Source organism: Curcuma longa, chromosome 21 (assembly GCF_044706935.1).
Source record: "Curcuma longa cultivar G26 ecotype Majalengka, Jawa Barat chromosome 21, ITB_CL_G26_1.1, whole genome shotgun sequence".
Classification (NCBI taxonomy): Eukaryota; Viridiplantae; Streptophyta; class Magnoliopsida; order Zingiberales; family Zingiberaceae; genus Curcuma; species Curcuma longa.
The window spans coordinates 11206609-11231929 of record NC_133881.1 but is presented as its reverse complement, the minus strand read 5'-3'; the positions used below and the strand labels follow the sequence as shown (position 1 = coordinate 11231929).

Genomic DNA, 25321 nt, shown 5'->3' with positions numbered 1-25321 from the left:
GACTTGGAAAAGAGGAACGAGGTTAGTATAGCTCAGTACTCTCCTTCAGTTTTAATAATCAGTAAAAAAGTCATGAGAAAGCTCCTTGATTTGGTGCAGATGAATGGGGCAATAGAGAAATCAAGAGTTGAGGTGAGTTCAGAATGCTCCGGGGCATAGTTGAGTTGGTTACGATAGAACAGAATTGCTAAAGTAGGCAAGGGTCGAATCTCAGCGAAGCCGCGGCAATGTCCTCCTCCGTCGTGGCCACTGCCCAAGCGTATTAATGCATCGCCCTTAATCATACATAGTCTTACTTGCATGCATATTGAATTATGTGTTTACCTCCTCTGTAGGACATGAGTGATAGGTTTCAGTATCCTGATGCTATGAGTAGGGTACTTAAAACTGTGAGAATGGAGTATGCATGGTTTAGAGTCTCACTCTCAACTCCTTACTTATTCCAGTGATCTGTATATTTCAGTAATGCAGCACAAGGAACATCTTTCAGAGGCTAAACTGGAAATCTATCCAATGTTAGACATGATATTTGACAAAGTTTTGGGCAAGTCCAAAACATGCATGATGAGGTGCATGTTCGAATGCATTACCAAATAGCCCAAGTGTATCAGTAAGCTATTGGACTAAGCAAGCAGTGATACAAAAGTGTTGGCTCCCTTATCTTCTCCTTTAACCTTTCTTCACCTTTTCGCACGCCATTGCAAACCTTGTGAATCCATGTTTGATATCTACATGGGCCCATGTTTGTCGAGCAACTTCAGCCTTTCATGTTCATGCTGCAAACAAGTTTTTATCCCGAGGAACACGCATCAGTGGCACAGTGGCAACGACAGCTACCTTTTTGAGTTGTTGAAGAGGGTGGCGTCTAGAAAAATATTGTGAATCATGATGTTTCATCCATCATGTATTCATGTTAGGGTTATAATGGATGTGCTGGGTTTGCACAGTTGAGTTATAGTGTCTTCTTCCATCTCATAACAAATTACTGACAAGGAATGGACAAGTTTTTATCAGGAATGAGATAAAAGTGAAAGTCCAATAGAAATGAGAATTTCTTAGCTTAGTACATGGAATGCATTTTGTTTTTGATTTCTGCAAATAATACAATATTAGTAAATAGCCAACATTTTCTATTGAAATATTATTAAATTGGTCAGTCCACTTAGCCTGTCTAGCTAGTGCCATCCAAATGCATGACTTGCTCAACCTATCTATGTTGCTCAAATTTTCTCCTCCTCAACATGCTTAATCTACCAGCTTAATCTGTTCGACTTGTCCAATCAACTCATATATTTGATCCTCAAAGATCAGAATAAAATATAAATTGGATAAGAAATAGGACAGCTTCCAATTCAATGTTTAAACATTTTATAAGAAATAGAAAGCTACTCCGCACCAAGTGCCCAAAAGATACTTGAAAAGACACACCGTAAAGTAGAGAGCAAAAAAAAAAGCTAAGAAATATCTGCAAATTATAAATGAACATTATCGATTCAAGGTAGGATGAAACTTCCGTGCAAAAGTTGCTCTTGATACTGAAGCAGAGCAGGAAGCGTTATTTCTGTATCACCGCGCCTGTGCCTCAATTATGTACGTAGAGGTGTGAGCTGAAGAAGGTTTGAGAATCCTTCGAGCGCATTCATTTCTAATGTCAGCTAAACCCTAGACTCTGCAGCCAGATTAAAATTAACACAATCATTTGAATCATGCAAAATATTCAGAAAATAAAATGTAATGTAGAAGCTGATTGACGACTTTCAATGAGAAAGGTCAACTAAATAATGACAACCAAGTACACTGATGGGAATAAATGTTGTTAGACGGGAATTGTTAGATTTAGCAATACAAACACTAAGATTATTTGAATAGCCATAATATATCTTTTGTTAGGATCTCATCCATTCAGACTGCAATCACGAATTCAATTGAATTCGAACCTGTCTATTTTTACATATATGGGGTGCACGCGTTCGTTTGAAGATGTAACTGATTTGCCATTGGAGAATAGGTCTGGCTTCAAGCACAAACAGAAAAAACGAAGAGACTACAAACTCCTGTAGTCTAGAACTGTGACTTCATCATCTGGTGCATCGAGATCTCTATAACTGAAAAAAGAAAAAAAAAAAACAAGCATAAGTTGCTAGTAGTTAAGCCAAAAATCAAATTGCTGGGGTTAAACAAATTTGGGAAGAATAGAAGAAAATGATTTTAGCCCGTCAATTGTTAGCTTAAAGGGAAAAAAACCAAGCATTCTAAAAAAATCAATTAGGTGACAGACCTCCTCATACGGCGTGGATCATGTCGAAAAAGTGGAGGCATAGTAAGAATTGGGGCTGCTGGACCACCCAATTGTGGGCCTAGCCGTCCTTTTCGGCCATGAGGGCCTCCAATAGAATCGAAGGATGATGGTCCACCAGGATCAGTAAGCATGTGCATCGCCACCTCGGGTGGGGCAGGCACAAAAGGTCCAAGTGGGCTAGAAGATTTACTAGATGATTAGACATGAAAATTAAGTAATGGACAGAATTGAACAATAGTAATAATCAACTCACCCAGCACCAGGAACAGGCATCAAGACAGGTGGAGGAATCTCTGAAGGAAAAGCACTGTGCAAACCTTGTCCGCTGTAAGCTTCATACGGAGGCTTATCATGAGTTTCTCCATCCAACCCGCCATGGGTATCCCGAGGTGAGTTGTCACCCCTGTCATCATCTCTATTCTTGTCGAGATCTATGCGGTTGCCACGTGCATCTGTGAGGCGATTGTCTAACAGCCGTCTTCTTTGAATCCTTGCCTTCTGCAGATGAGTGCAAAACAAAACAAGATGATAATTGGAATAACACTGACAAATTTGAAAGTTCGTGCATATGCAACATGGAAAATCTTATGAAATGAGCCATACAAAATCTATGCTCAACAAAGATGATTTTATTATAGTTTTCGAATCCAAGAAAGAATGCAAATTGAAGATTGAACATGTAAATTACAAGCTCCTAATCATCTTGATGAAAACTAACACAGGCTGATAATCATTTTTAGTCTTTAACTTGTTAGTGTTCATGATCAGAGCTCGTGGTTGTAAAAGATATTAAACTTATTATAGCAGAAAAGCATTGCATTGCAATTCTTAGTCATTAATACATGTTATCAGATTGCATTCTTAAATTATTAGATATGCAGGAACATGTATAAATCTTAGTCTATTTTCCTTTTACAAATTTTATTTGGTAATTTCTAAATATCTAGCAGATTAGTTGACTAGTATAACAAAAAATAAAATAAAATCAGCTAACTTGTCATTCGGTTTCTTAAAACAAAAAACTCATAGATAATCGACTAGAGAAACATGCTTTAAGATAAAGACAGATCTTACTGGTGCTGATTGTTGCATGATAGGAGTTCCACCAGGTGCATTGGGATCACTGCATTAGAGAAAGAAACAAAACTGATTTAACAATTCAACTACTATGAACAAATTCACAGACACAAGATAAAATGAAAGTTTACTTCATGTAATTTTGAAGATAAACGTCTTCTCGAACTTTTGACGTCAGCTCAATAACAAGATCTGGGTGTTTCAGCTTGAGATGTTTATGGACAAACTCAGGAGCATGGAAAAGCTTTGTGCAACCTTTGGCTCCACATCCATACTTCCAACCATATTTTTCATCTCTTATTTTTCTCACAAAAGGATCTAGGGCCTCTGTAGCTGCAGCATCAATCTTATCTTTAGCTGTTAATATTTCCAAGGGATCCTGACCTTCTAGTCTTGCTTGCCAGAATGAATCAAGCTTCTTCTCCCAGTCAGAACCACTAGAATTAGATCCATCATTTGTCTTATTGTCAACTCTAACATGTCGAAGCCCTTTTGCCTCCGATGTTTCATACATTCCATAATAGTCTAAGCCATGGACACGCCATAGATAAGTGATCAATGTGTCTAATAGTTCAACACCTTCAAGGCCCTTGACAGTGGTAAGCCCGCGTATAATTATAATCGGCCCCAAGGATCCCCCATGTGTCTTATCTGCATCATCTTGACCACTACTAGAGAGGACATTATCCTGTATACCCTTCTCCATGTCAAGCTTGCGCACTAAGGCCTGTGCTTGTCCGATGTCAGCTTGAATTCGACGAAGCTCGGAGCTGACTGGGTGAGCCATGGGAGCAGAAAGCAGGTTTCCTTTAGCAGGTCCCTTACCATGCCTTCTCCTTTTCTCACTAAGATCTGTCTCTTCTTCGGAGTTTGGTTCACTATCATTCCCAGATTTTCCAGTGGATGTGGCTGTTAATCCTGGGCCACTGATGAAATAAGCAGTAAAAAAAATCACTACATGTTAAAAACACAAATTAGTACACAAAGAAACTTTAACTTACAGGTCAAGTGTTCCGCTCTGCAAATCAAGCAGGAAATCCTTTGCAATAGATTTGGCCAGTTCTTTTCTCCTGCAATAGCAAGCAACAGAAGTTGATACATGGTAACAATGCAATAATGGAGGTTACAATTAATGAAAGAAGACCAAAAACATTGAAAGTGAGCCTTCAAAAGAATATAGAAGTTTACAAAACTTCATCTATTTGAAGAATGAGAAAATAGGGGAAAACCCCTAAAGACATTTGAAGATGACTGCAGAATACAGTTTAGTCTTCTAAAAGGATATATACAGACTCACCTCTCAATCACTGCCACTAAATTAGTCGGATGATATTTGTCTTTCAACCTATATCAATAAGAAAATCAAAAAAGGATTAAAGTACTTTGCAACATCGTCTAAACATAAGAAAATTCAGAAAAAATATTCCTCACTTACCATTGTTCTTCCTTGTGTGCTTGAAAATATGCTCGCTTCTGAGTGGATATGTATTCAAATCTATATTCTTCGTACCTACATAGATTATCAGAATTTCACTGGGGCATTCATACAAGCTAAACAAAGATTCAATAGGAAATAAATTTGAATAGCAAAATAGTTTAAAGTAACAAGCAAGAAAGAAAATAATGGATGATCATTAAAACTCACTTTCCGTACCAATCATTTTCCTGTAAGATATTTACCTGCGTTCTGCTTCAGCAGGTAAAATGTCATCTTCAAGTTCTAGAATGAATTGCTTGTATGACATCAAACCTACCCTGCAAGAATATCCAAACGAAACTATTACAACAAGAAATTAAAGTTTCTATGACATCTCAAAAGAATAAACCAAGATAACTAAAAGACTACAGAAGATTTTTTCGAGTCTCAACCAAGCTATCATGCATGCCCACAGTAAGAATAAAAAAAAATAAAAAAACCAAAAGATAAAAAAAGAAAAGATAAACAAAAGCGAATGATTTTTTGCGAAGAGGTATGAGGGATAAACAAGATAATCTGTTAATGTTCTAACAAGTTATATATGAGATATTATAGATGAAGTTACAAGATTTATAGGTGGTTTTGGGAGATTACATAGAGTTATGGGCTTAACGATTTATCTGATTGGGATTTAGGATGTGTATAGGAATTTAATAGGGATTGTACCAAAATCTCCAGTAGACAAGTGGATTTTGAGTGTTTGAGTTATGGGGTTGGCATCCAAAGAACCAAATCCACTCAGTTTGGTATTGAGGCTTTAGTTTGGACCTGTTGGAGAGAGCATTTAATCATTTTTTATGTTCTCATTTGATTTTTTTTTCAAATTGTAAATTTCAAATTTCAAAATCAGTTTTGAATGGGGGTTGTGAATGACTTAATCAACATAATTAAATTTTTCAAAAGAAAATTAACTGTTCTATCAACTTGATTATTAAAGGATTTATGACTTGATCAATTAAATATGTTTAATTTGTCTTTTAAAATTTGACATAACTTTTCCTTTTAAAAAAAGAAACGAAAAGAAAACTGAGAACTCCTCATCATGACTATCTATATAAACTTTTTTTTAATAGTGATTTCAAATTGTGCACCTTTTTAATTTATAGTGATTATTCTCATGCCCCATCTCTCTTTTCATTGAAAGAAAGGAGGCAGATAAATTTAAGATATAAAACATCACATTTAGCAGATTCACTTTATTCTTTTATAATACAAGGACTTTTATGATCAGAATTTTTATTCACATTATTTAAATGTTCAAAGAATTTTACTTCAATCTTTGAAGAATTTTACTTCAATGTTTAGATTAACATATTAATGTCTCTTAAGGGACGAAGTAGGAGTAATTAGAAAGGAAGAGGATTATCTCTCAAGATAATAGTAGCAAAAGAATTTACTGTAATTATTATATATGCATCTCAAGTAGGATTAGATCAAGTCACTAAATATAGATTTTGGAAAGGTTTAGATGAGGTAGGATAAAAAATTTCGACAAAAGAGATAATTTTATGAGAGGAGATCTAAATAGACATATAGGAGTAAGAAATGAAGAATATGAGTGCATAGGGGCCATGATTTTGAACTAAGAAATGAAAGAAAAATTATATGAGAAAGGTTGCAAGATTAATTTTAGAGAAAACTTAACCCATCATAGCTTAATGATGTTAGATATGCACTACAAGCATGCATAGTATCAATAGAAGGAAAAGGTGCATAACTAAAAAGATCAAGTGGTGGAAATTAAAGGATGTGAAGTAAAGTATATTTAAGGAGAGGATAGGAACACAAATATTAAGAGAACTATATGGCGACGCGAATACGACATATGATAAGATGGTATGAAATTTGAAAACAATAACCAAAAGCATACTCGATGTGTCAAGAGATCGAGCATCACCAAATAGAGAATTTTAATGGTGAAATAAGAAAGCACAAGAGAAAGTGATAAAAAAAGATTATCTTATAAGTTATTATACACTTGTAAGAACAAAAAAATCTTGAAAAAGTATGTAGTAGCTAAGAAAGCAGTGAATGAAGCCAAAAATATAATTTTCGAATACTTATATCCATAATTTGATACAAAAGAAGCAAAAAAAGGCATTAATAGAAAACAAGGGATCTTACCAAAATAAAATGTATTAAAGATGAATCCAATAGACAACAATGGGTATTTTAATCAATTATTAATGAAAATTTAGGTGACCAACTTAATTTAAGAAATTTAAATAGATCGGAGGAGTATAGAAATAGAAATAGAAATTTTTATTGGAGAATTCAATTTTCAAAAGTACAATAGATGTTAAATGGGATACAAAATGGACAATGAGTAAGATCATATAATATTCTAATAGAGGTATGAAGTGCTTAGGAAAGTAGGATATTGAATGATTTACAAAATTATTCAACCTGATATTGAAAATGTTATCAATGGAGAATTAGTCCTCTAACCCCCTTATATAAAAACAAATAGCATGTATAAAATTATGTAAATTATAGGGACTTTAAGCTAATGGATCATACCATAAAATTTTTTGAAAGACTGATAAAAAAAAGATTAAGGACAAAAGATAATTCAAATTCATGCAAAAAAGGTCGACGATAGAAGCTTCTCACTCAACTGACTGAAAAGTATCAAAAGAAAGACTTATCCATGTTATTCACTGTCTTACAATCCCAAGGGAAATTATATGGAGAATTTTTTAAAAAAATATTATTGCATATATTCAAACAATTAAGGATATATATGAGAATATACTGACAAGAGTGAAAACTCCAAATGGATCAACTAAAACGTTTTCTATAAAGATTACATCAAAATTAGCTCTAAATTAATATTTTTTAATACTAATCATAGATGAAATCATTGGACACATCCAAGACACATTACCATGGTGCATTTTGTTTAAAAATTGGCATTGTTTAAGTTGATGAGACATGTGAAAGAGTAAATGATAAGCTCAAATCTTGATAAGAAGCACTGGAAGCAAAAGGTTTTAGACTTAGTGGAATAAAGACAAAATATATAGAATTTAAATTTAGTAATATTAGATTTAGCAAGCCAATTGTCAAGATAAGTGATGACAAGTTACCTATAACTAAGAGTTTTAAGTATACATGATCATTTTTGCAAAGGAATGAAGGATTAATAGATATGTTTTACATATGATACAAGCAGGATGGTTGAAATAGAAGAATTCTTTATAATTATAAGATACCTCCAAAGCTTAAAAGGAAATTTTACAAAATATTATTAGACCTATTATCATAGTTATTAAAGGTACTCGCTTGGTTGCGCCTAAGCACAAGGCGCAACTAGGCGAGCCTCTTGTGCCTATGCGCCTTAAGCGTGCGCTTGGTTGAAGAGGAGGAAAAATAAATCTTGAGGAAACTGATGAAAATTCAACTATACAAATGTGAAACATCTAATGATGATGATAATGATATGATTGAGGAAGATGATGAAGATTTTGATGATTTAGACATTGAATTTTTTTTTAATTTGAATTATGCACATAACATATTTATTTGCTAATGAATTTTATATTTACATTATTGTTTAATATTTTATGAACTATAATTTTGTTAGTGAAATATTTTGACAGAAATTCCCTATATATGTTTGAATTGTAAATATTTATACCCAAAACGTCTTACTTCAGTAAGGCATGTGTCTCACCTTGTGTTGTTTGCCTCAAATCTCATAGCACCTATGCACTTTTGGGCACCTCGCGTCTTAAATAACTATGCATGTTATGTTATATGAAATTGAATATTGGATTATGAATTGAGCACGCAAGACAAAGATGAGAGTCACAAAGATGAGGATGTTAAGATAAATATACAAATATATGAGAATGGATGGGATAAGAAATGAGAACAACAACAACCACCAAGCCTTATCCCACTAAGTGGGGTCGGCTATATGGATCCTTTTACGCCATTGAGCTCTATCTCCTATTATATCATCATTTATATTTAAATAAATTTTATCTTGTTTTATTGTTGCTAACCAAGTCTTTTTTGGTCTACTTTGCTCTCATTTGATATACGTATTTGTCATAGTTTCACACCGCCTAACTGGAGCATTTATCGGTCGTCTAAGTACATGTCCGTACCACCTTAAACGTGTCTCACGGAGTTTTTCCTCAATAGATGCAACTCCAACTTTCTCTCTAATGCTCTCAAGAAATGAGAACATTAAAGAAAATTTTAAGGTTGCATTTATTGAGGAAAAACTTCAAGAGATGCGTTTAAGATGATTTGCACATCTATTTAAGCAACCAATAAATACTTCAATTAGACAATATGAGATCATAACGCATATTAATCAAGGAAGATAGATAAAAAAAAACTTGGTTAGCAATAACAAAACAAGATAAAATTTATTTAAATATAGATAAGGATATAGTAGGAGATCAAACCCAATAGTATAGCAGGAACCATATAGTTGACCACACTAAGTGGCATAAAGGCTTGGTTGTCATTGTTGTTGTTGTTTGGATAACATATAATTTCAGCAAGTTAATTAAATTTTATCATTAAGAAAGCAATATAGCATGCTAGAGACTTCCACTAACATGAAAATCAGAGGCACAAACCATACAGAAGATCGTTAGTTATCACGAAGTATTACAGAAAGGCATGAAATTGAGAGGAAAAAATGGTAGAGCAAACAAGGGAGGGATGTTCTAGAAATTGCTCTCTAAACTGATAGTCCATGCATCATAAAAAGAGGCTCTTCAACCATCCTTTATCACCTTGTCTTAGCAGATCAATTGGTTCTATTCTGGGATATTCTAACATGTGATCAAACAAGGACTCCACTAGGATTATCCATTATTTAGTTCAAACCAAAATAAAATTTCCAATCAGTTATGATAAGCCAAATACAATTTCAGTTTGGTCAGATTTTTGGCAAGCATAGACTAGTTTCAACCCAAGTTAGGTTTGTCCTGATTACAAGTTTTAGTGAACAATTTTAGTAGTTCAGTTTGATTTATTTCGATTTGACAGTCTTCTCCTATGCATTGCATCAAAGGAGTATGGATATGGCGGAAATAGAAAAAGGGAGAGGGAGCAAAGAGGAACAAACAGGTAACGGGAGCAAAGAGGAACAAACAGGTAACTTCTTTCTCTGCTAATCCTTCTCTCACATCTCTCTTCCTCCAACACCTAGTTGTAGATGATCAAAAGCAAACTATACATTAGTCTCAAAATAAACCACCTAAAGAAATATGAACAAGGAAACAAAGATAAAGACAAGAATATATAATGCCAAAACAAGAAGTCAGGAAATGAGTATCTAGTTTCTATGTAGCTCAATTGTAAAAATTCCAATGTCATACATGATGGTTGTTTGTATGAGAGAAAGTTAATCTGTCTATGCCAAAACAAAATCCTTAAGTGGTACACCAATCAAGACAAACTGGAAAAAAAAAACACTAATAAAAAACATAACAGTGACAGTAAAACTTCAGATCAACAATAGGGCCATAACTAAACAACATTAACTACTTAATATATGGCATATGAGAAATAACAAACCTTTGAATATTCTCAGAGTCGCCACCATAATTGCCATGCCTTGTATCAGACCAATCTGATGATCAATCAAGAAAAAAATATTATAAAACAAGAATTTAGCAACATCAGAGAAATTGAATATTTTATTCTCAATTACTATTATATCATTATTTTGTTCTCTATTTACTTAACTTTAATTAGTGACTACTAAACATGCTCAGGTGCCTTCAGCAGGGTATATGTATGAATGAGACAAATCCGAGTCAATCAATAAAATAAGAACTTAGCGACGTTCTCACAATTGCAATATATCATTATTTTGTTCTCTATTGACTTAGCTTTATGTAGTGACTATTACACCAAGCTCAGGTGCCTTCAACAGGCCATATGTAAGAATGTCGACATTTAAATAACCTTCAATATAGCATCCATCTTCCCCTTACAAACACTGGCATGTATCAAACCCATGCCAGTGTATCTACAAGGAAATTATCAAATTAATATAGAATAAGTGAGAGGCACCCTCAAAGTGCATGCATCCTTTTTGCAACAACAATGTATCTATCACCAATTACATTATTTATTCCCTCAGGTCAATGGTGAAGGCAAGTACTGGTGGGCATAGGTATTGGTATGCCATTGGATAGTAGGTTTCCACCTCATTACGTAAGCTTCCAACTTTTATCTCCACATGGGAAGGAGTTCCCAGACCCCCAATGTTCTTCCATATGGTATCACATGAGCCGGTTGCATGAATTAGGTCAGTGCTTTTCCTCTGCCCAGAGGAAACAAACTGTACCAATCTTTGAGTTGGGATTCAACTATGAGGATGCTCATCATCCAATATCCAACCGCTGATGAGCCATGCTCTCCTATCAGATCCATGCCTTCTTGTCTCTACAATAGATTTTCATTCTCTTGTAAAATTTTTCCACTGAGTCACATCTAACTTGACTAACCAGGAAATCCATGAAAGATGGTTTTTCGAGACGGATCCCCTGGTTGTGCTACCAACTTAGATGATGAAAAAGATCAAATAAAAAAATAGATCTTTTATTGGATTAACAAAGCTTTTCAACCTGATTAACCACTGAGCTTAACTGCTTGCATCTTTTTCAAATTTGGTAACATTAATAATAAATTTTAGTCTTTTATACATCTAACCTTGAGCCTATATTTAAAGAACAAACACCATTCAGAATTAATATATCAGTTTGTATACATGCCGTGCACGAAACTACTATTATTATTAAAAGGCATAAAAAGCTTACAAACAATCAATCTCATCTCATACAAAATTCTAAGCATATTCTACGATCACCTAGCCTTTCCAGAAAACCAGTTCTCTTAGATCATTATCCAAGTTCAATTCAAAGATCAGACAGCTCCATATATCAAACTTACTCTACAACTTCTGATCTGAGCTACATAAGATCACAAAACATTTATTTGATGGTACCAATTCAACCAAGAATTAAGCATATGTTGGACAGTAGACTTACAAATGTATTCTCAGATTCATATAGAATTGAGCTTCAAGTTATCTATGGAAATGGGGTCAGAGCCTATATTTGTTTGATTTACAAGCCGAAAGTAATAAAAGTAAGGAAAATTAACTAGATATAGACACTGTAAGCAGTGGGAGACAATATAACTAAGCTGCAAGTCAAGTTTTTCTTCTAAAATTTTAGTGTATAGAATAACTCAGAAACATTCTGCAATGTGGCGGGCGATTTCACAGAAGCACCATTCATCTTCCAGTAAACATACGAGAATTATTCATTTTCCTTAATTTTGATGTTGTTATCTGATTCTTAATTATGAATCACTAAGGTTTAAGATTGGGCAGAGGTGTCTTGCTGATGGATGGAGATGAAGTGGAGGTTTAGGGGGCAATATCCTACCAGTAAGGCAGGATGAATGTTTGTCATAATCACTTGAGGTCATGGAAACTAAATCATACAGTCCAGAGGAGAGAAGGGATGTAGGATCAATCATCAAAGGAAGGGTGTACTGACTGGGAATTTATAGTTAGTTGGGACTCTTGTTGGTTGTGTTATTCAAACACACAGCCAGAAAATTCTTGAACTTGCATAAATGCTTTATGAATAGATTTTAAATTGCATAAACTATATAGATGCATGTGTCATTCCTTCAATCAAAGTAAGAAGTCTTCTAAGAAAACAAATACATATAAAATCATCAATTGAAAATTTACATGGAACTAGGACCTACATTAAAGATCTAAAACTTCGAGTCAGAAGTTCTTGCTCAGTATGCAGGATGTTCTAGAAGCATAGACTAGGTTTCGAATTAATTCAAGCACATAAGGAACAATAAAATGAAGGTTCGTTCACAATTACCTGATGGACGATTATTATGACGAGCATGAAGCCTCTCATCCCCATACCATCCTCTGCCTCCTGAGCCCCCACGATCGTACCCCCTATCATAATCGTAATCATAAATCAAATTGGCCACAGAATATATAAACTCCATACATCCCAAACAGGAAGATTCAATAACAAAGTATGTTTTTGATTCAATAAATCCCGTAATTTGACCCCAAAAAAAAAAATTCTCAGCACCTTCTTTCATCTGGTCCGTATCCCCCTCTCGGGCTCCCTCGTCGCCGGTCGTATCCGCCGTCATCCCTCCTGGCTCGTTTAAAGGTTCCGGAAGGCGGAGACCGTCGGGGAGGTGAGTGTCTACTACGGTCACGGTACGGAGGAGAGCTAGGGCTGTTCCGCCTACGATACTCCTGATTCTTGTCGTCCTTCGGCAGTGGGATGGGCGGAGGTGGGGGAAGCGGCGAGCGGTCTCTGGAATCACGGTGGTCGTCCCTCTCCCCCTTTGAATCGATGTCCCTCTTCCTCGGAGGAGGAGGCGGAGGCGGCGAGGGAGAACCTGCGGCGGGGCTCTCCCGCTGGTCCAGATGAAGACTCCGGCGACGATCTGGAGCTTCCGACGGCATGTCTATGACGTCGGCCATGGAGATGCAAGCGAGGGTCCTTACAAACCCTAAAATGGAGAAGAGCAGGCCGAGTCGAAGTGAGCAACGAGGAACACGGACACATCGATCGAAGGCATGCAGTGTATTAATTAATTTAATAATCGAATGTTTTTTATTTTTAAAAATAATAAATCAATCAGTAAAAAAGAGGTTTTTAAAAAAGATAAATGTAAGTTAATTCTGTCAAAATATATATAAATTAAATTTACTAAAAAACATAGATTCATTACTATTTTTAAAAAATATGTTTGATTTAACGATCAACCTTGATATATAATATAATTAGAGGGGGGAAAATTGAAGAAAATATATAAATAATTTTTCATTCGATAGCCAAGAAGTACTGATTTGAAGTAAATCATTCCATCATGATCAACTATAACTTTTCAATTTACCTCTTTATAAATGAATTTAATCGATCATGTGAAATCGCTAAAGCGACGGATTTTTTTTTTTTTTTGAAGAAGTGAAACAAACTATTTACATTATTATAAAATGCTAAACAAGAATAAGCACTGTGTACGTTAGCAGCGTACAAGCTGCAGCCTGCTCAAAATGTATCTGATTCACCACATGATTATTAGCACAACACAACCGAGGCACACCCACTTTTTATACATTTTGATTTTGCAAGGTCCCTACACATCACTAGGCAAGAACAAGCATCCTTATTTACTGGCTCTATCCTGGGTTTACGACACCCTCGTCAACAAGGACTCAGCAAAACCTTCAACGTTCGTTAAGACGATCTTTCCAATTTGAAGCTCTTGTTCTTGATGATCTTCTGCAGTGCTTTCTTTGCTTCATCAAGAGTCTCCACCGAGTGCTCCACCTCAAATGACAGCCTTTGAATGTTGAACTGCAAGATTGAGAGAGAGTCTAAGAAGGTGAAGATGCATAACAAATCGACAAATATGCCTGAGACATGAACAAAGCAGACAGCACAGTGCCAAACAAGCTTACTCGATAAACTAGTTTACTTAAAATAGATATCTTGCTCTACGTTTACCAAATGGATAGTCACTGTTAAATAAGTGGCAACACCAATCTTTTCCTTTGAAGTGCTTTCTCGCTACAGTTGAAGGGATTACTTGACCATTGTATTATTAAAATCTATATGAATTTCGGTGAGGTTTGCAACTCTGAGTTCATTTGATGATAGGATTTTTGAGGAGTCCACGATGAGCAAAGGATATTTATTGAACTAATCGCACTAAAATAATCATAATTGGCTGTCAGAAGGATATGGTCTGAATTTCATGTGATGTACCTGTGCACCTTGTCGAACTCTTATATCAGTGCCTTTGCTGTCTATGGATATGAGAGCTGCATCATCTATCTCTGTTTCTGTAGACAAGAGTTCTTTAAGTGGCTTTGAGAAGATAACATTTAGTTCCTGCGGTATCGAGCAAAGAAAATAAGCAAACAAAGACAAGACAGCAGCATGATAAAAATATGTCCATGTTCGCATGAAACCATTGAAAGGAAGTTTACACAGCATATACAGGTTACTAGTAGATCCATTGAAGTTTACGTCGTACAGTTGACTACCTTCAAACTTTGTTCTCCGCCATCAGCTGCAATCTTGTCTGGTTGGGTGGCCTCATATTCCTTCACATCAATCCATGCCACAGTCCCAAATCCTCCAATAAAATAAATATCACTGGGAATCCGGATTATGGTGATTAGAATCATGAGCAGGAATAAATGATTTGAGAAAACAAATTTTGTAGGAAATATATACATAAAAATATGCTGAAGCAAAAAAAGAAAAAGCTAGGTACACACACATATATATATATAAGCATCTCTATCTCATTCTTCCACTTTATCGAGCATTAATTAACAAAAAAATGTAATAACCAAAACTGTTGCCAAGGACGTAAGATTGGGAACACTAAGGAACTTGTGTGAACCAAATATGAGGTTTATGCTTGGTGAGCTCTGAATTACATCTCTATTGAACCTATTCTTTAGTATAAAGGAAACATTAAAAAATCCTACACGAAAGAGTTGGAATTTTTTTCCTTTTATTTAGAGCTGGTGATTTACAGCTTTAGTTAACAATCATTTTCTTGGTTTTGAACCTACAAAAAACTATTCATCCAAAGTTATCCATCTTAGATCAGAAGTCATAAACCTAAAATGGTCAACTTCATAAAAATTTCTGCATTTTGTCTGTAGGATGACTATTTTGAAGCATTTCTGGATGGCACTAAGTTTTTCTATTGTAATTAAGATTTGACAGCCTATTGATGCATCATATTTGTAACAATGAAAATGTATGTTCTGTTAATTAGTTTTGCTTCCATTTGCAATTCATCAATGTATTACATTAAAGAAGCTATTGCGTGACAATCCCATTATGATATTTTGTTCCATCAACACATGCAACAGTAGTGTTCCATCAACACAGTATAAACTTCTGCTAACCTTTTGTTATACACAAAGTCTACCAGAAATCATTGGTCCATTCAGACTCATATGTCTACTTGGCAACCTAAATCATGGTATAAAGTCATGACATGTTCCGAAGTTTCGGATATAAACTGGAACAATAAAAGGTTTTGGTAATATATTCCATTTTGTTTGGGTGTTGGTTGCTCTCATGAGGAGGGAAAGAAGAAGAGGAAGGAAAAGAAGAACAAGAGGAAACTAACTCAAGGTTTCGGATTGCAAAAGCAGTTTGCTCCTTCAAGGCGAACTCATGACTCGAAAGCAGGTCACTAAAATGCCTGAACTCAGACAGTGAGTCAAAGTAGTTCACAATTTGCCGGTTCTTGCAAAGAAGGCAAAAGACGCTTGAGCAAAGCTCTCGCCTTTGCAGTAATCTCACAGCTCAGAAATGGATCACCAAGATGCTTGGGCTAGAGCAAAGAGCCTCGAAAGTTAGCTCATGTCTCACCGAATCTCACAACAAAGACAAAAGATGCTCAAGCGGAGCTCACAACAGGGGAGGAAGCTCGAGTGGAGCTCATGTGAAGGAGAAAGCTCAGGCAAAGCTCACTACCAAAAAAAAGTGTAGCTCATGAGAAAGGAGGAAGCTTAGATGGAGCTCAATGATGAAGGTGAAGGCGAAAGGATCACGAAGGGTGTTTGGCAGCTTCTCCTGTGTTGGCAATGGGCAGAACAAGATGTTTTGTGTATGCCGATCGACATGCAATGTATTTAAAACAATGCAATAAATAATCTGTGTCTAATCAGTTTATGCTTCTACCTGTCTTTTTCCTACAATTCTTGTTGATCACAGAAAAGTATTGCCTGCAACTAGATTAACTTAAGAATCAATTTATAATAAAAAATTATACCTTGCTTTCAACTATAGTGAAAGAAATTTGAGACAACAAATAAGAGTTGAAATTTGTTTCTCAATGATTTTTCACCAACAGTCTAGCTTAAAATGCCAAAATATCTAATTTCTATCATTTTAGCATAACATATCATAAATGAATGACATGATGCAAAACCAAACTCGTGAAACAGAAACTAACATAAGCTGACATATAAGTAACAAGGTCATCAAACTCAAACCTTATATTCTGCATTCTATAGTAGTAGAAATTGCCCCACTGATGGGATGCCCATTGCTGGTGCTTTGCCATGTATTGCTTACGAGCCCATTCCTACAGAAGAAATTTTCTGTCATGATTACATCAAATTCATGCTAAAGTATATAAACAGTTAACATAAACAAGATATGTAAGTAAACTGAGCGGCTATTTGATATTCCAAACAAAAAAAGCAAAAGATCACAAAGTTAGTGACAAGCTGAATTTATGCATAATTCAGTAAATACTGCAGATATAATAATGATATCACAGAGTAGAGAATTGGATAGCCAGTCGTCTACAAGGTATGAAAATTGAACTCAGTTTTGATACAAAACATTATATGGCTACAGGGACAAAACCCTTTCACAAGTAAAAGTAAAGACTGGAACGTGGATTTAACAAGTGAAAAAAAATACCAAGATAGTCAAAAGCCCACATAAATCTGAATGATTTAGCATCAAACATATTTATCAATAAAGTTGACAAATATATCTACCTTATGTTGGTTGAAGAAACACAGAGTAAATACTTGAGCTATTAAACTTTTATAGTATTAGCAGCTATTTAAACTAAAAATATTCTGGCCAGCTCATTAGCAAACATAAAACAGAAAGAAGATAGTCTGCTACAAGAACAAACATATTTGTTACAATAAGACTTGGTCAAGTATGTAACAGCGTGAAGATCAAGGGAAGAGGGATGAAAAGAACCTGCTGATTGGATGGAAGGGGTGTGACATCACCAAAAATTGTCACTCGTGCATTTGATAAGCCACTCCAACCAGGAATCTGTAATTGAGGCAAGGAAAATCACCAAATAAAGACTTTTTCTCTGCCAAACTTTTTTAAACATTATTATCATACTTGGACAACAAGAGTAGATCTTGGATCTGCCAAAAGATTCCTTGTATGAATAGCGAGCGGTGAAAGTGAAAAGATTGGATCTGCAGGAATTAATAATCAATGGTACATCTGAATTCATTTGAGGCCAAATCATATTGTTTAAGAGAAGTCAATAACTTACGGCCCATTGAGTCTGGTGCAAAGTCAACTAATGAACCAAAAGGATATCCTGCTCGACGATGATGCATTCGTGACATGACAGTGCACAAATGAGCAAATCTGGCCTGGCATTTAAGGCAAATCAGAGAATACTATATATATATATATATATCCAACACATGGTCCACCTACTAAATGCGAAAATTCATGTCAGACTATCAGCTATGAAGATAGTTTGTAAAAGATCATCATTACTTTTCCATGCATTTGCAGAAAGACTCGCCTGTTCCATCAGATTGCGGACGGCTAAGGCTGGGGAAGGTAGATCATGAGCAGATGTAGCACTTTGTACACCACCTGATATTGGTGTTCTGAATAACCCAGCTCTGGATCCACTTCCTCCAGTGACAGGTCTTACTGGCTCTGGGTTTTTTGAAACATCCATCTCCCGACCACCAACAACATGTGAACCAATCTTCAATTGTTAATAATAAAGATCAGAATGATTTTTTTTTTGAAAAAAAATAACTTAGATGTTCATTAAGAAAATAAGTCAAAATTTTGAGATTGCTAGCATATCAAAAGATCTTCAAAAATGTTAGTTCTTTTAATTTTTTTATCTGAAATATTTCATTTTATAAAGTATATTTTAACATACAGTTGGGGCACATCCACCTGAAATTAGATCTATTGTTTCCTAATTATAGGATGAGGATGTTCCTCATGTTTATGATTTTATATAATGACTAATGATATGTGATTTGGGCAAGAAAAAAAGGATCCCTCATTAGCGAACAAAGGTTGGTTTCTCAAACAGCAAAATTTACATAACATTTGCACTCGTGCAAGGAAACATTCTGCGTCAGTGTGCCATTCTGTACTAGTTTGTGAAAGATACTTGTAAGGATTGATAGTTTGGACTTAAGAATGTCAAAATTTTGAAAACATTGCTTACAAGCAGGCAATGCAGGGGTAATCATCTTGTGTTTAGAGTAGGATGAAAGAATGTAAAAGAACCAGATATTATTCACTTTCCCATAATTTCCATTAACAAGAGGTAATTTAGAACCTGTACAAGTTGATGCAGTTAAAATTATTTGAAGCAGAAAAAAGATTGATATGTTATGCCATCATATATTTCTTATACTACTATTCTACAGACAAGACACCAAACAGGGATGAGTGACTACAATCCAGCAGTGGAATCAAGAAAATATTGCTGTCATCCCACTATGGCATCCAACTCCAAGCTGTGTGGTTGGCTAGCTGCAAGTTACTTACCTGTGGTACACAATCCTTAACTGAGTGGCTTGGTTGATACAGGCAAGCCAGACATTCAATTACAAATGAACAAATATAGATAAAAGATGTTAGAAACTTAATCTTGATACAAAAAGATTGATGGACATCGTGATCATCCTGAGATAATAACACCATGCCGTCTGATACCAAAGCATGTACCAATCCAATCACAAAACGCCTCAGCGCTGACTGCAGTATAACCAATCTAAAGTAGTTCCACTTTACGAGGGGTGTACCAATTTTAGCCCGTGATCTATCAACATCAAATGTCATGGGAGAATTTTAAGACAAAGTAAGAATGGCATTGCTCTTCATTGTTTCCAGCAAGGAGTTAGGAATTCCTAATGAGTTATTACCAAAGAGACTGACATTAAAAATGTGCGCTTTCATGTTAGCCAGTTCTTACTAACTTTTGTCTTGCTCCTACTATATTTGCAGTGCACACATGCCTGTCAGACTCTTCTACTGGTGGTTGAGGTGCAGGAAGGGTGGGGGTCTTAAATTCAAAGCATTTGGCACGGACAGATAGCAGTACCATCCCTTATGTTGCTTACCAAGACAGCTAACCATTACAGAAATAAATGGCAATTAGTAACTGTCAGCCATTCTCCATCATTTTTAATTGCATTCAGTTCCTAGTTGGTTTAATTTCACTTCATCAAATCTGAAGATACATGATTGATCTTATGGGGCTGCAAATGTACTCATAGTTTTGATCTATTTTACAAACACATCAATCAACAGTGCAATTGTCTTAAAATTTACCAAACATGAGCAATATAAAATGTTGCTAACTCTAAAAATGGTTTTTTTTGTACCGAGCAAGATAGTTCATAGTTGATGAGATTGCTGACAAAAAATAACTAATTGATCTTTAAGTGTTTGCACCTAGGAAAATGAATGCCTTATGTGAAAACAACAAGCTACATGTAGCAAAAGTTTGCAACTATACTATATGTTTAAGATATATAATTGAAGTGCTATTGATCTTTTAATTATTTGTTGACGAACTTCCAATATATGAACCCTTTGTACCATTTGCTTAAGTAGTTTCTCATGCTCATTGATCTTATGGGGCTGTTAATGTACTCATAGTTTTGATCTTTTTTGCAAATACATCAATCAACACTAAAAGTGTATTAAAATGTACCGACCACGAGCGATATAAAAAGTTGCTAAGTCTAAAAATGGTTCTTTTGTACCAAGTGAGACAGTTGATGAGATTACTGACAGAAAATAACTAATTGATCTTGAATATAAACCAACCATAAGTGTTTACACCCAGGAAAATGAATGCCTTATGCGAAAACAACAAGCTGCATGTAGCAAGAGTTTGCAACTATACTTTATGTTTAAGATATATAATTGAAATGCCAAAGGTATTGATCTTTTAATTATTTGCTGACGAACTTCCAACATATGGACCCTCTGTACCATTTGCTTAAGTAGTTTCTCATGCTCATTTAACTCCTTTATTTTATAACAGAAGGGATGTCAAAGAATCTGGCCTTGCCCTTGGACTATCAATGTAATTCAGATTTTCATAAATAACGATATGAAATCAGGAATTATCTCATATAGAATTAACCAATTTCAACTAAAAAGCTTTTTGATAGACTATACCAACAAGAATTTGCCAAAGATAACCATCGTAATCTTTCTAGGAGATAGTTTAGAAATGAAAATCAAGCCTTGACTCAACCCAAGTTTCTTCCATAATAGGAATACACGATGCTTTTACAACCGAACATGAACAAAGAAGGGGGAGAGAAATCTGTCCACTGCCATAAAATGGGTTTAGAAACGAGGTTGGCCTAGTTAGATTGGAGTCGAACTTGACTTGAGAAGCACCATTTCCAGACACAAGTCTTATAGAGTGAATGAAATTAAATATTTCGTCATTTTGCTAGTTCAATTGCAAAAATAAGCCATCAGGTAATATATCACCTTTTTTGGTATTCGAATACTTAAAAGATCATATTAAGCTCAGACAAGAGGAACGGTCAACGTGTGTCACGACACACATAAGACAAAGTTAATATATTTTGAGAAAGAAAGAAAGAAAAGGCATCAACATCTCTGTGTTGCAGCCAAGAATTGATTTATATTTCACAACTGAATCAAAAATTATACTATAATGTCATAAATCAAAGCATGATGTATGCAGTACCTCGCTTGATGAAAAGCTTCCAGAAGCAGGGAGGGACACAGCGCCGTTCGCCTCGTCTCCTCCTGCATCACTCCCAGAAACATCACGGGACACGGATCGAAGCCTCGGGGAGAAGATACGGGCGTCGGGTTGACGAGAAGAGAGCCTCACTGAGCACGCAGAGCGGAAGGGCGGAAAAGTGCACGAGCAAGGGGGAGGGGAGTGTCGCGGGGGGAGGATATCAACGATTCCTGAGGGCAAGGTGGAGCTGCATATGGAATCCATGGAGGAGGAAGAGGATAAGGAGACAAGATGCGCCGGCGGGAGAAAAGTTATGAAGACGATCGGCGGCGTCGAGCAGTTCAGAAAAGGGCAAGATCGTGCGTGATGAATGTTAAATATAATAATATAATAAAATAAAGGATCGCTTTTTTCCTAATTCAGTGGGTATATTCCTTATTTAACCTTTTCTTTTCCTCTCTTTTTTTTTTTTTTTTTTTTTTTTTTTTTTTTTGCCCTTTTCCTCTCTCTCTCTCTCTTCTGGCCTTGTTTACTTGAGCGGAAGTCAAATGCCCCCACGGGCGGGGTCAGCTGGTCAGGGCATGGGTGCTTGCAGCATGAGATGGGCGGTTCGAGGGCTCATGGTTGCATTTGCGATAACATCAATCTGTGCCATGTTTCCAAATCCCTCGGCCACCATGCCCTGGTCAGTCCCGCATTCACCGTGATTTACCTCTCCACAGATGGTCGGGGGGCCGATCGTGTGGGGCCGCTAGGTTGGCGGATTCCAACCTTTTTGCAGCATGCAGCATGTTGCAGCATTTTGCAGCTTGAGCGGAAGTTGGAAGTCCCCGGGGCAATGGTGCAACGGTAGGACATCCGGGTTGTAACCTTGAGATCCACGGTTCGATCCCCAGCTACGACATATTTGCAGGAATTTTCCTTCAAATAGGGAACGTAATCAAAGGATGCTGGGCATCTGGATTAACCGCCGTATGCGCTTCCCGATTTACCCTGGTGGTCGGTGGGAAACTTCCGTGACTGAGCCGACCACCCCATGTAGCTACTGGGATTATCATTTTTTTTTTGAGCGGAAGTTGGAAAGAACGGTAAGAAAAAGAACTACCATGTAACAGTTATTTATGAACTTATTTCATTTTTTTATTTTCTTAATTATTTGGTTGTTTTTGCTGAATTTATAAAGAAATAAAATAAAGATGATGGCTGTAATAAAATTCTTTAACTCATAATCTGTTTATCTATTTGGGAGGAAATAGAATAAAGATAGTTGGCAAAAAGGATAGTGTAGTGTATAATATTAATCCTCCTAAGTTTACGAAGGTATTTAAATAATTTAAAACAATGGAAATAGTTAGTTTGGAATTAATATGAAATGTGTGAAACAAATTCCATTTAGAAGGAAATTAAAATAAAAGATAACTGAACATAATTAAATTATTTTTATTTTATTTTAATTCATTTTCGCTTGATTGAAAGGAAATAGAATAAAGATAGTGAACAAAACCAAATTCCTTCCTCCTAGCACAGTTAACTACCTATTCAAAGTAGTGTTTTTCCAAATTTAAAAAACAAAGAAAGAAGCAACACATTGCTAAATATTTTCTTCAATATATATATATATATATATATATATATATATATATATATATATATATATATATATATATACAGATATGATATACTGCGCGAGTGATTTGCGTGATCCGTCCTCGCGACATCTGACGTGGCGAGAAGTTTTACTGTGCATCGTCCACCGCATCGTCCACCGTGACCGCCGAAACAAAGGAAACCCTACAAAATCCCGCCTCTCCCAAATCGCGCGGCCAAACCTCAAAATCGCCACGCTTCCCTCTCCCTCGTCTGCTCTCCACGGCGATTCTGAGATCCCAAAATCGGCCTCCTACGCTCGAAAGCCTTCCCGATTCTGCTCCGCTTCCTTTGTGGCCTGCGGAGTTTGTATCCCCGTCACCGTCGCCCCTCCTGCACGTCGTCCGTCGCTCAAACCCTAGCAGCCGTCTCGAGCGCAACATTAATCGGATTAGACACTGGATTATAAAAAAATTGAATTCATCCGGCCCTAATTTGCTCTAGCTAACTCAACTAATGCATGCAATATTGATCTTTAATTATTTGAATGCATTTTCGCACCCATCTGAATAATTGAGTATTTGGAAAAGATTTTATTCATCCACAAGACTTTAAATTAATCGAACTCAATTAAATTGATGGTGCTCCATCTTCTAGAAGACAAATTCCGGTCATACTCCTCCACCTTTCGTCACTGCATTATATTATGCCTCATGCTGAGCTTTGGATCACCAAAAGGCCTTGCATATGCTTTTATTTATTTATTATGGTTAATATTATGAGCTCGTCGTTTGTCTTTAATTTCAGAATATCATGATTGTCAATGATAACATTAATGAGAGTGTCATAAATAAATTTGTATGGTTGTAAACATGATAACTCAAGTATTTGGAAAAGATTTTATTCATCCACTAGACTTTAATTAATCGAACTCAATTAAATTGATGGTGTTCCATCTTCTAGAAGACAAATTCCGGTCATACTCCTCCACCTTTCGTCACTGCATTATATGATGCCTCATGCTGAGCTTTGGATCACCAAAAGGCCTTGCATATGCTTTTATTTATTTATTATTATTAATATTATGAGCTCGTCGTTAATTAGTAGCTAGTGATATGTATGGTGACTTTGTCTTTAATCTCAGAATATCATGATTGTCAATGATAACATTAATGAGAGTGTCATAAATAAATTTGTATGGTTGTAAACATGATAACTCAAGTATTTCTTAGAGCCGCTATACGAAAGTCCTTGTTTCTCTAAAAGCATTTTTATTCATTGATCAAGAATTATCGATATTTTCCCAAAAGGCGCATGCAGGTTTCTAAATTTTTTAAAAGGTACACCATATTTTACTTTTTTTTATCAAAGGAGTCACCTAATTCAATAATACCCCATATTCCAACAGTAGTATTACCAACTCAACTTCCAAAGCATTCGAGCCACAAACTATCTTAGCCACCCAAACTCTCTTTCCAGAGCTTCGTTCTTGCCAAGGTTTGGGTTCTGATGTAAAAATCAACATAAAACACAGCGGAAGAAAAACTCATTAGAGATCCATACCAATTCTAGATTAATCATTTATATAGAAAAATATCTTTTGATATGTAAAACTTTTGCGGATCTAGAGAGTGTAGTTGATCTAAGCATAATCAATATGTTCGCGTCTCTATGGTATCTACAAGAGCACAATCACCATCCGTCTCACAAGCATAATTGGAGAATCTTCTATCACCCACGCCGTAGTGCTAGCTACAATATAAAAAGAAAATCGAACCCTAACTTTTAAAATTGACATGATCTTATCAGATAAGATCATGTTCGAAAACTGCTGTCTTGTCTAATAAGATATTTATTTTATTTTATTTTAATGTATATCCAATATACAAATGAAAATACGAATGTGGATATAAAACCGTAATCTTTATTTGATTGGAGTTTATTTGAAAACTCAAACTAATATTAGATTAACCCATTAATCTAATATGTTTAAGATTCAATTAGATTAACTCATTAATCTAATTTCAAACGTAAACTTAGGCTCAATTAGTTATAGTCAAATTAAAATGAAACCAAACTTTAAAATTTTATTGTGCACTACAACAAACTTAACTTTCCGCAGCATGTTATTAACGACACATATCTATAGTGTGTTGTTAATAATAGTTTTTACAACGCACATAATCAAGTGCGTTGTGGATAATATATTATAATTTAAAATTAGCAGCGCGTGTATAATTGTGCGTTGTGAATAGTATTTTTTACAGTGTGTAAAAATTATAGGCTGTTGAAAAGAGAGTTAAAAAAATAATATTGACAGC

At 35.5% G+C, this 25321-nt stretch overlaps 2 protein-coding genes across 4 annotated transcripts; both read right to left on the bottom strand.

Annotated features, from left to right (window-relative positions):
• Positions 1-1396: 1396 nt before the first annotated feature.
• Positions 1397-13417, bottom strand: LOC141814808 (serrate RNA effector molecule-like). Of its 2 annotated transcripts, XR_012600524.1 has the most exons (13): positions 12965-13417; positions 12740-12822; positions 10398-10452; positions 5057-5131; positions 4812-4886; positions 4674-4721; positions 4378-4446; positions 3508-4302; positions 3374-3422; positions 2553-2797; positions 2279-2476; positions 1938-2105; positions 1397-1669 (listed from the first exon to the last, which is right to left on the bottom strand). XR_012600524.1 is itself a non-coding variant. In XM_074702756.1 (12 exons), the coding sequence occupies exons 1-12, from the start codon at positions 13366-13368 to the stop codon at positions 2045-2047; spliced, it is 2157 nt and encodes a 718-aa protein (XP_074558857.1). In that variant the 5' UTR covers positions 13369-13417; the 3' UTR covers positions 1715-2044. The 2 variants fall into 2 exon arrangements, 1 of the variants encoding a protein (XP_074558857.1); XM_074702756.1 differs by lacking the exon at positions 1397-1669 and having other exon boundaries at positions 1715-2105.
• Positions 13418-13856: 439 nt separating this feature from the next.
• LOC141815360 (non-canonical heme oxygenase HOZ, chloroplastic-like) lies at positions 13857-21791 on the bottom strand. 2 transcript variants are annotated; one of them, XM_074703306.1, is made up of 9 exons: positions 21414-21791; positions 18225-18386; positions 17964-18066; positions 17804-17883; positions 17651-17728; positions 16921-17012; positions 14941-15052; positions 14660-14785; positions 13857-14248 (listed from the first exon to the last, which is right to left on the bottom strand). In XM_074703306.1, the coding sequence occupies exons 1-9, from the start codon at positions 21675-21677 to the stop codon at positions 14129-14131; spliced, it is 1137 nt and encodes a 378-aa protein (XP_074559407.1). In that variant the 5' UTR covers positions 21678-21791; the 3' UTR covers positions 13857-14128. The 2 variants fall into 2 exon arrangements, with proteins under 2 accessions (XP_074559407.1, XP_074559406.1); XM_074703305.1 differs by having other exon boundaries at positions 18225-18416; positions 21414-21790.
• Positions 21792-25321: the final 3530 nt, after the last annotated feature.

Coding starts and splice junctions, on each gene's coding strand:
- LOC141814808 (XM_074702756.1), bottom strand. CDS start 13,368: ATGGCCGACGTCATAGACATGCCGTCGGAAGCTCCAGATCGTCGCCGG. Junction 10,453..12,739: donor TCATAATAATCGTCCATCAG/GTAATTGTGAAC, acceptor ATTGATCATCAG/ATTGGTCTGATACAAGGCAT. Junction 2,798..3,373: donor TCATGCAACAATCAGCACCA/GTAAGATCTGTC, acceptor ACTCATCTGCAG/AAGGCAAGGATTCAAAGAAG.
- LOC141815360 (XM_074703305.1), bottom strand. CDS start 21,677: ATGGATTCCATATGCAGCTCCACCTTGCCCTCAGGAATCGTTGATATC. Junction 18,417..21,413: donor GAAGCTTTTCATCAAGCGAG/GTACTGCATACA, acceptor TAACAATTGAAG/ATTGGTTCACATGTTGTTGG. Junction 17,729..17,803: donor GATCTACTCTTGTTGTCCAA/GTATGATAATAA, acceptor CCTCAATTACAG/ATTCCTGGTTGGAGTGGCTT.